Here is a 14361-nt window from a genome sequence, read left to right on the forward strand (position 1 = left end):
CTGGCTACCTCCCAAAATCACAACAATATCTACATGTAGATGGAGTATGAACCAAATCACATATTTTAGGTTGCATGTAAATCCCTTTTTGAAACGTCATCATACCTACACGGTCACCACTGGGATCCAATGACAATTCGACTGGAGTGCTCAGGTATTTTAGTAGTGTGCAAGCGCGCAAAGTGCAGCGCAGACCCAGTCTACATTCCTGTGTTGGCGGTGACCATTGTCGACGGAGCTGTAGCAAAACTTTTTGCGCCTTTTACTGTATTCATTTTCAAACCCTTTTTTACGCGTCTTCAATCAACCCGAATCTTGACAGGAGGAAATGGTATGCCCGCACTATACATAACTATTTCATTTTTCTCTTTTTGCATTGAAATTCTAAATGGGGTTAGTGCATTTTCCCCAATTTTCAGTGTTATTATAAATATTTGCCACCCTCAAAGGCAAATGTATTGTTCATGCAGTCTGAAAATGTGGACCACTCGACTATTTCAGATGTTTCATTTGAAAAAAGTTGTTATTCCTTATGCATATAGCCTCGGCCGTGCGTAGGGCCCTACCTCTATCCATTGAATGTATCCATTTGTATGAAAGTTGATACTTTGTTACTACGTTCTTACAACAATGTAATACAAAAGACAGTGAGTAGCCTATAGTATGAAGATAGGCAGAAACTGCTTCTCCAATAGAAATTCCCAATCACACTTGAAGGCGATGTCATGGCGACTTCGGCAAGCTAAACTCATGCGCAGAAATATGTCATGTCAAACGGTCGTCTCTCACCGAACTGCGCATGTGCGGACCGCACTCCGCCATGTAGTTGATTTGTAGGAAAATGAAAACGTGTGACTTTCACGATGTTGGACCAATAACATGTTCAACTACTTAAGACATTGCCTCGAATCTAGCTTGTGCCTTTAGATTTTTTGAAAATTAAGAAATAGGGAATATTTTTTCACCTCTCTCTCATTGACTTCTCAACCCCTGGCCTGGTCTGCTTTTTTATTTATTTATTTCACCTTTATTTAACCAGGTAGGCTAGTTGAGAACAAGTTCTCATTTGCAACTGCGACCCGGCCAAGATAAAGCGTAGCAATTCGACACATACAACAACACAGAGTTACACATGGAATAAACTAAACATACAGTCAATAATACAGTAGAACAAAAGAAAACAAAAAGTATATATACAGTGAGTGCAAATGAGGTAAGTTAAGGAAATAAATAGGCCATGGTGGCGAAGTAATTACAAAATAGCAATTAAACACTGAAACGGTAGATCGGCATGCGTTCGCGGAAGTCTTGTGCTGTTGCGCCTCTGGATTTAGAAACTGTGGTAATACTGTATGCGTGGGAATGTATACTGTCTGTGTCTGAAAGAGTGGAATCCAATGAATCTGTTGAGCCTGTGTGAGGAAGCGGAAAGTGGTATCGTGTGGGCAAAGATGGTGGACAAATGAAGACAGTTCACTCAGGCCTTTTACCATTTTAAAAAAAGAGTCAGTTCTGGTCTACTTTACTGGGTGTCCTAAAGACACCAATGCAATAGCAGCTGAGTCTGGTCTACTTAGTTCATTGATCCACAACAACAAAAAACAGCGAGTTGTCTTCCGTCTCTGGTAGGGGGCAGACGCAGCAGATTGAGTCACTTGCTTGACAAACTTTCATGAGGTTTTCAACTTTCAAATGACAAATACATCTGTTAAAATATCAGCTTACTATACCTGTATTTAGGCAGGAGTCTAGGAAAGTAATGTACTGTGGTACAGTAACTTCCAATATCAGTTGTGTACATCAACGAAACATGTAGTCTAGTACTATGCATGATACCTTGTGATTTTTAAAGAATCAGCCATTAAAAATATATAACAAGCATGCCAAGCCCCTTTCACATCATCATACAATAAGTTACTTTGTATTCCTGATTTAGGAGTAATATGTCTTTGTGACTTATTGTATCATGCATATTACACAGCATTTTAGTTTTACATTATTCCAGATGCCATTTCCTTTTCAAATGTCAGTTTATTACCACCTTGTGAGAACCTAGAATTCCCTCCCCCTGAAATCCAGTGCCAAGACTACGAATCTGGACCTGCTGAAACATGTGTCTGGCAGTCTGCCTAAAATATATTCTTTAAAGGTACAGTTTCCCAGAGTCAGATTAGGCCTAGTTCTGGACAAAAAAGTTCTGGACAAAAAAAAAGCACCCTGATTTCAAGTCCAGGACTAGGGTCAATCTGTGTCTGGGAAACTGTCTATCAAAGGAATAAATCATTTTTATTTGACCAGATTTAAGTTCAGGATCTTTGGGGATCATTATTTAGAGTTGACATTGTTACTTTAAATTTGGAGCTACCATATTGCTCTCTACTTTTGGCATTATCTTTAAATACTTGAACCACGTGGTAATGTATTTCTTGATTTTTTTCTATATCCGGTTTTGCTTTTCTATCAACTTTTAATTTTGGCCTCTTCAGTTGACTGTGCTTACTGAGGTGTAAACAACCAGCCAAAGCAGAAAAGATAACATACACAAATGTTATTAGTAAATCCTAGATGTCAGCATAGTTTAATTCATTGTGTGTTAATATAGTCTGATTTACAGTATCTGTGTATCAGATGGGCTTTGCTGTTTATGTATTTTCCACTTCAGCCAGATGGTTTGAGGAACAGGAAGTAGTCATGCTGTCGTTTTTTGCCAACAGAGAGAGTGTATCTCCATCCACGTGGGCCAGGCGGGAGTTCAGACTGGCAATGCATGCTGGGAACTCTTCTGCTTGGAACACGGTGTGGGGCCAGACGGGGTGTTCAATGAAGAGGACCAGGGGCCTAATTCACGGACTGACCCCTTCAACACCTTTTTTAACACAGGAAGTTCTGGCCGCCATGTTCCCAGGGCCATATTTGTGGACCTGGAGCCAACAGTGGTCGGTAAGCAATTTCATTTGTAACATTTTGTTTCTCTCCACCCATCATTCATGTTTGTGTGTGTGATTGCACATGTGTAGTGTAAATGCATATCCATCCTCATGGGCCAGGCAGGAGTGCTAATTGGGAATGCATGCGGGGACCTGTGCTGGATGGAGCATGGTATCCAAGAGACAAGACCATTGGTGGTGGCGGTGATGACCCCTTTTACACTTTCTTCAATGAGCGTGGCTCAGGAAAGCTTGTACAAAGGGCTGTATTTGTGGACCTAGCCAGATGTAATTGGTAAGTGGTGGTGTAGAATATTGATACAAAGAAGAAGAGATGGTAAAATAATTAAATGTTGAATAAATGAGGGGTTTATTAGTGATACACATCCCAAACTTTCACAACAATAACAACTGGGCCAACAACAAAACGATGAATGAATAAAGAAAGCCCACACACAGCATATGCTGCTCCAAAGTACACACAAGTAGCCCTTGCCAAGTAATAATGAATAAAATGCAAGGTTACTTCTAATGAACTGCAGTATGTCTGTTAAGTAGTGTGCATTAATCAAAACACTAACACTACTGTAGCAGTTCTAGAAGTCTTACTACTGCACATTAATAAATACGAAAAAATCTGATTGTTCAAATTGTGAATCTACATTACACTGTGGGTGGATGTAAGTACAGCTTTATAGGCTACATAATATCAATGCACAGGACTGCCAACCAAGAGCAAATCAACAATTAATTGATACTACTGTGGTAATTTAGGTGACATTTCCAGTTGATGTCCTATATTTGTTGATGAGTGATTGTTTTCCCTGCAGATGAGGTCAGGATGGGAATGTACAGGCAGCTCTACCATCCTGAGCAGCTCATCTCTGGAAAGGAGGATGCAGCCAATAACTACGCCCGTGGACACTACACCGTGGGTAAGGAGATCATTGACGGGGTTCTGGAGCGTGTCCGTAAAATGGTAAGTATCACATTAAGACCAGATCTTGGTCATACAGTCAAAGGAAGGATTTGAGTCATAATGTAGTAATAATATAGGCTAAGGCCAATATATATGTGCATCACTGGTGTTGGTCAATTGTTTTTCTCCCTAGACTGACCAGTGCACAGGGCTACAAGGATTCCTCATCTTCCACAGCTTCGGAGGAGGCACTGGCTCTGGTTTCACCTCTCTGCTGATGGAGCGCCTGTCTGTTGACTACGATAAGAAGTCCAAGCTGGAGTTTGCCATCTACCCAGCTCCCCAAGTGTCCACAGCTGTGGTAGAGCCATATAATTCCATTCTGACCACCCACACCACCCTGGATCACTCTGACTGTGCCTTCATGGTGGACAATGAGGCCATCTACGACATCTGTCGCCGCAACCTTGATGTTGAGCGCCCATCCTACACCAACCTCAACAGATTGATCGGTCAGATCGTTTCCTCCATCACTGCCTCCCTACGCTTTGATGGTGCCTTGAATGTTGACCTCACAGAGTTCCAGACCAATTTAGTCCCATTCCCCCGCATTCATTTCCCCCTGGTCACCTACGCGCCCATTATCTCCGCTGAGAAGGCCTACCATGAGCAGCTAACCATCTCTGAGATCACCACTGCCTGCTTCGAGCCAGCCAATCAGATGGTCAAGTGTGACCCTCGCCATGGCATGTACATAGCCTGCTGTATGCTGTACCGTGGGGATGTGGTGCCCAAAGATGTGAACGCTGCCATTCAAAATATCAAGACCAAACGTTCCATCCAGTTTGTGGATTGGTGCCCCACCGGTTTCAAGGTAAACAACATGATTGCCTCCTGTATATGGTTTATATTGCGATTTGAGATGAACACCATATTTCTTTCGCGGCCTAAGGGGTCATTTGTTAATTTTATTTCTATCTCACCAGGTTGGGATCAACTATCAGCCCCCGACTGCCGTACCTGGAGGTGATCTAGCTAAAGTCCAGAGGGCTGTGTGCATGCTGAGCAACACCACTGCCATTGCTGAAGCCTGGGCCCGTTTGGACCACAAGTTTGACCTCATGTATGCCAAACGTGCCTTTGTGCACTGGTATGTAGGTGAGGGCATGGAGGAGGGAGAGTTCTCTGAGGCCAGAGAAGATATGGCTTGCCTGGAGAAGGATTATGAAGAGCTGGGCAGAACAAGCACAGAATCTGATGATGATGAAGCGGGTGAGGAATATTAAGAACCAAATAACCATGATGTCCAATCTGTCTATTAAAAATGTAATATTCTGTCTTTGTATTCTGTCTTGTAACAATATATTGTTGTATCTGCCTGCCCTGAACAAAAACATCTGAAGTTGTATAAACAGCCAGATGCACTTTTTTTGTGGTTTATTAACACCTTGTTAATCGGTATGTTTCAAAGTGCCATGTTTTGCAATGCAATAGATTTCAGCTTCTGAATAAAATCGGTCTTGAGTACAACATTGCAAAATATATTTTTTGTTTGGCCCTAGCATGTTACAGCTAGGGCCAAACTCAACCAAGAGTAGATTGGAGAACCTTACCCACGTTCTGTTGTCATGTTCTGTTTCAGTAATAATGTATTGAGAATTTATATTTAGGTTACTAACAGTATATTATGAGTCTATAGATGTATACATATTTTATAATTATGTAATAACCAGTTGTAACCCATTGCTGGTTGCATTCAGTGAGCTGATTACTGTTGCTACTGGGCTATGGTCTCTGGATCATTATTGTGGAGCGCGTCGATGTAATTTGCGACCAGCCTCAAACTGTGTTACATATTAAAACTCATCAATGCTCGCCCCCTGCAAAGCAGATACATCCAATCAAAATACTCCCGTCGGGGCTATTTAAAGAACAAGATCCGGCAGCGGTGAAGGTGTCACCTGAAAATATCCCTCCGCAATAATAAACAGTAGCCAGTGAGGATACAATGAAAAGCACTTTCAAGAATGAATTCTCTGAAATCAAATTTTACCAATCAAAATGCACAATTACGTATATTCAACTTGTCAATAAGACGATGTTTTGTTAGACGAACAATATTTGACACTACAATGAAGATGCTGGTTTGGATGTAGCATAGGCTTCAAATGCACTGTGTGCTACAGTACTTCACGGACCACATCAGTCGGGTGCATTCAATCTTGTGACTTAATAGACCTCTACATAGCCTATATATGTTTCATTACAATTTAGTTTTTTAAAAATTGATTAGAGTCTGACTAAAGAAAATAGTAATTTATGCGTAGTTTATACTCCATCTTTTCCAACATAATTCTGTGTAAATTACACTAAATTCAACACGACAATGGTGTGTCAAAATAAACGGGTATTTGTATATTTACATATTCATGTATGTATGTTATTAACAATTAAAATATTTAGGAATCATTTTAGAAATATATTGGTGACATCGACAATAATCACAATCCATGTAATAAAAGCCTATAATTTATCTTGATTTACGATGTTTAACATGCAGTACGATTGATGTCTAAGGTCAGAGAATGAGTTTGCAAACATAAGAGGTTTTAGAAAAATTATATGGTATCTACTTTTTTAGGCGGACGTAGTCACTGCCTTAGAACATTCGTTTCACTGTGTGTGTGTATGTGTGTTTGGCTGAGCTGCCTCGTATTGTTGATCCCGATTGACTTCGAGAGACCCTGACATTGGAAATTAGAAGGATATACCTCCGGACAGACCATAAGATAGGTGACACACTGTTGTGACTAGGCTACCTGTGTTGTCTGAGCTCTAAGATTGGATCAAGACCATGACCCAGCCTCGGCCGGACGAGTTCAAGCCGCCTCAGGAGTGCCCAGTCTTCGAACCAAGCTGGGAGGAATTTGCCGATCCTTTTGCTTATATAAATAAGATTCGTCCAATTGCGGAAAAAACTGGTATTTGTAAGGTCCGCCCGCCTCCGGTAAGTGTGGTCGAGCTGCTGAATGGTTTAACAGATTCTTTAAAACCGTTTCAACAAAACTGACAACCACAAACACGGGGGGTTAAAGGGACCTTTTCAACATGGCGGATGAAGGTTCTGCTGATTATTTTGTATCATTAATGTTTATATAGCTAGCTAACTACATAATCAAGCTAGTTTTAATAGCTAACGTTAGCTACCTGACCAACTGAATTGACGTTAGTGGCATTGTGTAACTGCAGCAGGCAACGTTAATGAAAATAGCTTGCTAACGTAACCTGCTAAGACAATGTTGACTGCTTCTTCAATCACTGAAATCGTCGTGCTAGCTAATTGAGCTAGCTAGCTAACGTTAGCTGACTAACAAATCGTGAGATTATCCTTTCGTTAACGACTGATGTTAAACTAGCTAGTGCGATGACCGACAGTGAAGTCTGTCAGTTCAGTGTAAAACGACAAATCAGCCAACGTTAGTAGTAACAGCTAACGTTAGCTAGTTAACGTTACTTAAAACAAACAGCATTCAATAAACAAAAAAAGCTAGCTATGTCAATTGAATTTACGTGGAGACTTACAGCTGGGCCGCTTGCTACCAAGACTGATCAGCGTAGTTTAGTCATCAAGCGAGAAAACAATACACACGCATACACCATTTGTCTTTGGCAGAAGATACCGACCCTACCGTTATGCTTGTTTACACTGAGCTGCATTGGGATCTGAACGCAATCATGGCTACATTAATACACTGTGGAGCCAGCATGAAATATGGGTCAGAAAACTTAGCTCAATGCAGGGATGGGATATGCCACTGTACTCCAAATTGTACCTATAAACACACTGCCCCATTGAGAAGATTGAAATACTGTTTTCTCCCCCCAGAAAACTGCCCTTTTTGTTTTCATGCTAGATAACAGCAGCCATTATGGAATGGCATATGGAGTTGATTGGCTGACATTGCCATTCCAGAATGGCTACTGCTAGCTAGCATGCGATGAGGATGAAAAGAGCAGTTTTCTGAGAGAACTATAAGTATTTCAATCTTCCAGTTGATGTATCGGTGTGGATAAAGGTATAATTTGGAGTACAGTGGCATATCCCACCCCTGCATTGAGGTACATTTTCTGACCCATACCTCACGCTGCCTCCACGGTGTCTTCATTTAACCCCAGTGCAGCTCGATGTAAACAAGCGTAACATTAGGGTCGGTATCTTCTGGAAACTTTTGTCTTTAATTGATTAGCTTGGTAGATTAAAAAATAATAGGCAACCTTTTGACATTGTCGGACCATAGTCACTGGTAGGGTTTCAACATTTCTGTGAACTTTCAATACATTTCCAGGTTTTTCAGAAATCCTGGTTACTGATTAATAATTTTTCCAACCAGGAGTTTGTGAAAACCAGGGAATTTATTGAAAGTGCCTAGAATTTTGCAACCCTAGTCACTGGTAATGCCAAAGAGCTGTAACTTTACAGAGATGGGTAATGTTGGTTGATTAGTTACTATGAATGTAATTCAGACAAACTTCTAACTTCCCACAACCATCACCTGTATTTGTTAGTCTCCAGTTTGGTGTAGCCTAAACTTATTTATAACTGTGACCTTTTTGGAAACTGAAATAAAAAGGCCCCCTGAACCCAAAAAGATGGAATCCATAAATGAATAATAGGCATCAGTCAAATAACATATATTATTAGATAGGAGTTTATTAGTCACACGCACAGGTTTGCAGATGTAATCCTAGGGTACACTGAAATTCTTATGCGCCGAGCTCCGACAGTACAGTTTAAAAAAAAAAGAAGAGACAAGTATTGGTTATAACTATCCATCAATATTGGATGTAGTCTAAAATTAGTGATAAGTAATTTCATTGATGGATGTAAATATCCTGATGGAATGGAATGTTAACTCGGTAGCCCTGACCATTTCTTGGCTGTTGAATTCCATCTAGCCATTTTGTTGGTTTTTAGGTGATGTTAGTTAGGCTAGTGGGTTTAAGATAAGGAATCAATCGTGCTGTATGCTCTACAATGCTCATGTTGTAACCCTAAAATGACTAGAAAATTGTATTGAGAAAAAAGTAATGATGTACAGTTGAAGTTGGACATTTAACATACACTTAGGTTGGAATCATTATAACTCGTTTTTCAACCACTCCACAAATTTCTTGTTAACAAACTATAGTTTTGGCAAGTTGGTTAGGACATCTACTTTGTGCATGACAAGTAATTTTTCCAACAATTGTTTCCAGACAGATTATATAACTTATCACAATTCCAGTGGGTCGGAAGTTTACATACACTAAATTGACTGTGCCTTTAAACAGCTTGGAAAAATCCAGAAAATTATGTCATGGCTTTAGAAGCTTCTGATAAGGCTAATTGACATCATTTGAGTCAATTGGAGGTGTACCTGTGGATGTATTTAAAGGTCTACCTTCAAACTCAGTGCCTCTGCTTAACATCATGGGAAAATCAAAAGAAATCAGCCAAAACCTCAGAAAAGAATTGTAGACCTCCACAAGTCTGGTTCATCCGTGGGAGCAATTTTCAAACGCCTGAATGTACCACATTTATCTGTACAAACAATAGTGTGCAAGTATAAACACCATGGGACCACACAGCCGTCATACCGATCAGGAAGGAGAGGCGTTCTGTCTCCTAGAGATGAACATACATTGGTGCGAAAAGTGCCAGAACAACTGTGCCAGAACAACAGCAAAGGACCCTGTGAAGATGCTGGAGGAAACCGGTACAAAAGTATCTATATCCACAGTAAAACAAGTCCTTTATCGACATAACCTGAAAGGCCGCTCAGCAAGGAAGAAGCCACTGCTCCAAACTGCCATAAAAAAGCCAGACTACAGTTTGCAACTGCACATGGGGACAAAGATCGTACTTTTTGGAGAAATGTCCTCTGGTCTGATGAAACAAAAATAGAACTGTTTGGGCATAATGACCATGGTTATGTTTGGAGGAAAAAGGTGGAGGCTTGCAAGCTGAAGAACGCCATCCCAACCGTGAAGCACAGGGGTGGCAGCATCATGTTGTGTGGGTGCTTTGCTGCAGGAGGGACTGGTGCACTTCACAAAATAGATGGCATTATGAGGAAGTAAAATTATGTGGATATATTGAAGCAACATCTCAAGACATCAGTCAGGAAGTTAAAGCTTGGTTGCAAATTGGTCTTGCAAATGGACAATGTCCCTAAGCATACACCCAAAGATGTGGCAAAATGGCGTAAGAACAACAAGTCTAGGTATTGGAGTGGTCATCACAAAGCCCTGACCTCAATCCTATAGAACATTTGTGGGCAGAACTGAAAAAGCATGTGCGAGGAAGGAGGCCTACAAACCTGACTCAGTTACACCAGCTCTGTCAGGAGGAATGGGCCAGAATTCACCCAACTTATTGTGGGATGCTTGTGGAAGGCTAGCCAAAACGTTTGACCCAAGTTAAACCATTTAAAGGCAATGCTACCAAATACCAATTGAGTGTATGTAAACTTCTGACCCACTGGGAATGTGATGAAAGAAATAAAAGCTTAAATAAATCATGCTCTACTATTATCCTGACATTTCACATTCTTAAAATAAAGTGGTGATCCTAAGACAGGGAATTTTTACTAGGATTAAATATCAGCAATTGTGAAAAACTGAGTTTAAATGTAGTTGGCTACGGTGTATGTAAACTTCCGACTTCAACTGTAACTCCATGACCACGGTAGACAAATAGACAGACTTAGAGTTGTAGGCTAAACATCTGTTACTGATCGGTGTCCCATACATGGCAAGGACTGGTTTATTGTATGATGTCTCCCTACTGCTGGGTGTTATGTGGTTCTTTGAATAATATTTTCAGCTGTGCGATATACCTACTTATGATATTATGTGTAATATTTAAGTCATTCTAATAATAATATTTTGTGTCCTCGTAGGACTGGCAGCCTCCATTTGCATGTGATGTTGACAGACTGCACTTCACTCCCCGGATACAGAGGCTAAATGAACTGGAGGTAGGGAGCAATTTTCCCTCAACGTTTTCAGCACTGAGCAAATTTCAGGTCTGCTGAGCGCAAACTTGAACGTTGTGAAAATTATGTGCAACTTCCTGCTTGCTTTTACTATGAACACTGAGGCTGTACCTGCTTTAAGTTAGTTTCAGACAGTGGTCAAGTAGGCTACTGTGGCTATTTGATCATAATGTAGGCCTACCAAAATGCATCCCATAACATTTTACCATGGAAATAGCTAATCTATTATTCAGCCTACAGTAGCAGCCAACGTGTGGTGTTCAATGTAGGCCTCATGAGACCTTTGAAAAAAAAAAACATGCAGGGCTTGACATTAACCTGTTTATCCACTTGTCCTTCAGACAAGGTGACTGGAAATGTTTTTTTGGTGTGATTCCCATACCATTATTACAGAGAATCAGACAGATTATGCTACCCTCTGCCTATAGGCTACTTAGCTTATTCGAGCAGGGGAGGCAGGGTAGCCTAGTGGTTAGAGCGTTGGACGAGTAACTGAAAGGTTGCAAGTTCAAATCCCAGAGCTGACAAGGTACAAACCTGTCGTTCTGCTCCTGAACAGGCAGTTAACCCACTGTTCCTAGGCCGTCATTGAAAATAAGAATCTGTTCTTATAACCGACTTGCCTAGTTAAATAAAGGTTTAAAAAAAAAAGCCTGTCTCAAAATACAACACTGCGCCTTTAAAGTAAAAAAAAAAAAAAAAGAAGCTCTTCACCTGCCTCGCTTTTCAATGTTGTCTAGAAATGCACAGGTTTGTGCTCTTGAAGGAAGCAATCACTCCCCCATTGCTGACTACAAATGATCTATAACTGGGCTCACTAGGACTAACTAGCAAATTATATGAGCAAATGTGCACAGGTGGCTACATGCAGCTCTCACTTTGATCTCAAAACAAGCGCATCTACCTGGAGCGGCAGGTAGCCTAGTGGTTAGGGCGTTGGGCCAGTAACCGAAATGTTGCTAGTAGAGGTCTACCGATTATGATTTTTCAACGCTGATACCGATTATTGGAGGACCCAAAAAAAGCTGATACCGATTAATCAGACTATTTAAAAAAATATATAATAATTTTGTAATAAACCACATTTTTATTTGTAATAATGACAATTACAACAATACTGAATGTACACTTATTTTAACTTAATATAATACATCCATAATATCAATTTAGCCTCAAATAAATAATGAAACATCTTCAATTTGGTTTAAATAATGCAAAAACAAAGTGTTGGAGAAGATATTGCACTTTTACTATGTGCCATGTAAAAAAGCTAACGTTTAAGTTAGCAGTGTTTCGAAGCAGCGTTACCCATGCAGAGCAAGAGGAACAACAACTCCAAGTCTCAGAGCAAGTGACGTTTGAAATGCTATTAGTGCGCACCCCGCTAACTAGCTAGCCATTTCACATTGGTTACACCAGCTTAATCTCGGGAGTTGATAGGCTTGAAGTTATAACAGCGCAATGCTTGAAGAATTGCGAAGAGCTGCTGGCAAACGCACTAAATGCTGTTTGAATGGTACGAGCCTGCTGCTGCCTACCATCGCTCAGTCAGACTGCTCTATCAAATCAGAAATAATTATAACATAATAACACACAGAAATACGAGCCTTTGGTCATTAATATGGTCGAATCCAGAAACTATCATTTCAAAAACAAAACGTTTATTCTTTCAGTGAAATACGGAACCGTTCCGTATTTTATCTAACGGGTGGCATCCCTAAGTCTAGTCTAAATATTGCTGTTACATTGCACATCCTTCAATGTTATGTCATAAATATGTACAATTCTTGCAAATGAATTACGGCCTTTGTTAGGAATAAATGGACTTAACACAGTTCGCAATGAGCCAGGCGGCCCAAACTGCTGCATATACCCTGACTGCTTGCACGGAACGCAAGAAAAGTGACACAATTTCCCTAGTTATAAGAAATTCACGATAGCAGGCAATATTAACTAAATATGCAGGTTTAAAAATATATACTTGTGTACTGATTTTAAAGAAAGGCATTGATGTTTATGGTTAGGTCCATTGGTGCAACGACATTGCTTTTTTTCCGCAAATGCGCTTGTTAAATCATAACACGCTTGTCGAAGTAGGCTGTGATTCGATGAGAAATTAACAGGCACCGCATCGATTATATGCAAAGCAGGACATGCTAGATAAACTAGTAATATCATCAACCATGTGTAATTAACTAGTGATTAGGTTAAGATTGTTTTTTCTTTTTACAAGATAAGTTTAATGCTAGCTAGCAACTTACCTTGGCTTCTTGCTGCCCTCGCGTAACAGGTAGTCAGCCTGCCATGCAGGCTCCTCGTGGAATGTAATGTAAGGAAGGTGGTTAGTGTTGGACTAGTAACCGGAAGGTTGCAAAAACGAATCCCCGAGCTGACAAGGTCAAAATCTGTCGTTCTGCCCCTGAACAAGGCAGTTAACCCACTGTTCCTAGGCCATCATTATAAATAGGAATTTGTAATTTACTAGTTAAATTAAAAATACTCACGACCCCTCATGCTGTAAACACAGTCCATATCAAAGTGAATTGCACAGATCCATATATGGCAATGGTCTATTTGCATATAGGCCTACTGCAGCTCTGATTGGTTATGCTGCACCGGTCTGTGTAGAGTACTGGCTGTGTAGAGTCTTGCATGTCAATACAATAGAATCCTAATCCGATGCGTTCTGCCTACAACAAAATCTCTTTCATAGTTAGTTTTACATACTAAGTCTTGCTCAGTTTGTTTTATTGCGGTATGTTGCATTGAAGGTGGCTAATATTGCGTTGATTCGATCACAATTCCCAGAGTAAAGGGAAACATTTAACTTTTCCCCCTTAGTTAACACTATCAATCTCGTGCTTCTCTGTGCGGGCTGATATTTCTTCTGCGGGCCCACACACTCGCGCTGGTTAGAGGGAAAATTGGTAAGGAAGTTACTTTGCATGATGTGTAGCCTAGATTTTAGTTTAATAAACAATACCCTTGAAGATGTGCACCACTTTGACACCTTGGCCTATAAAGGGGAATTAAACTGATTGGTCAGGGTCCCTGTCAATGCACTTGTCTCGTTGACGTAGCACTAAAGGTTTTCTATTGTGCCTACTGCCAACCATTTATTAATCACCCCCTTCAGAAACTTTGGTGAAAGGAAAGGCAAAGGTTGCCTGCGCAGGAGCCGGTCAGCAGAAACATTTTATTTTCAGTGCACCGTTTTTTTTATTGCATCACATAGCTGAGCCAGGACACTTATCACTGCCATGATTCTCTAAATTAGAATTCCTACAGTGACTAATATATCACCCTCGTTTCCCTTTCCTAGGCACAGACCAGAGTTAAGCTTAACTTCTTGGACCAGATTGCAAAGTTCTGGGAGTTGCAGGGGTGTTCTCTGAAGATTCCTCATGTGGAAAGGAAGATATTGGACCTGTATCAACTCAACAAGGTTGGGTGTTTAGTAGTGATAGATTTGATACCA

The 14361-nt window shown here is 40.5% G+C and overlaps 2 protein-coding genes across 5 annotated transcripts in view; both read left to right on the top strand.

Annotated features, from left to right (window-relative positions):
• The first annotated feature begins 163 nt into the window (after window positions 1–163).
• On the top strand, window positions 164–5373 carry tuba5 (tubulin alpha 5). 3 transcript variants are annotated; one of them, XM_024384267.2, is made up of 5 exons: window positions 164–331; window positions 2715–2940; window positions 3758–3906; window positions 4040–4720; window positions 4833–5373. In XM_024384267.2, exons 1-5 carry the CDS (start codon window positions 329–331, stop codon window positions 5130–5132), a joined length of 1359 nt encoding a protein of 452 aa, XP_024240035.1. In that variant the 5' UTR covers window positions 164–328; the 3' UTR covers window positions 5133–5373. The 3 variants fall into 3 exon arrangements, with proteins under 3 accessions (XP_024240035.1, XP_024240037.1, XP_042159744.1); XM_024384269.2 differs by lacking the exon at window positions 164–331 and adding an exon at window positions 3048–3222 and having other exon boundaries at window positions 2801–2940; XM_042303810.1 differs by lacking the exon at window positions 164–331 and adding an exon at window positions 3052–3222 and having other exon boundaries at window positions 2811–2940.
• Window positions 5374–6502: 1129 nt separating this feature from the next.
• Window positions 6503–14361, top strand: part of kdm5bb (lysine (K)-specific demethylase 5Bb) — a 34372-nt gene continuing 26513 nt past the window's right edge. For both annotated transcript variants that reach the window (XM_024384265.2, XM_024384266.2), the window contains exons 1-3: window positions 6503–6853; window positions 10788–10865; window positions 14206–14328. In XM_024384265.2, the coding sequence (XP_024240033.1) occupies window positions 6701–6853; window positions 10788–10865; window positions 14206–14328 (354 nt within the window). In that variant the 5' untranslated portion in view covers window positions 6503–6700. The remainder of the gene's footprint in view (window positions 6854–10787; window positions 10866–14205; window positions 14329–14361) is intronic.

The sequence above is a fragment of the Oncorhynchus tshawytscha genome, linkage group LG22 (assembly GCF_018296145.1).
Source record: "Oncorhynchus tshawytscha isolate Ot180627B linkage group LG22, Otsh_v2.0, whole genome shotgun sequence".
Lineage (NCBI taxonomy): Eukaryota > Metazoa > Chordata > Actinopteri > Salmoniformes > Salmonidae > Oncorhynchus > Oncorhynchus tshawytscha.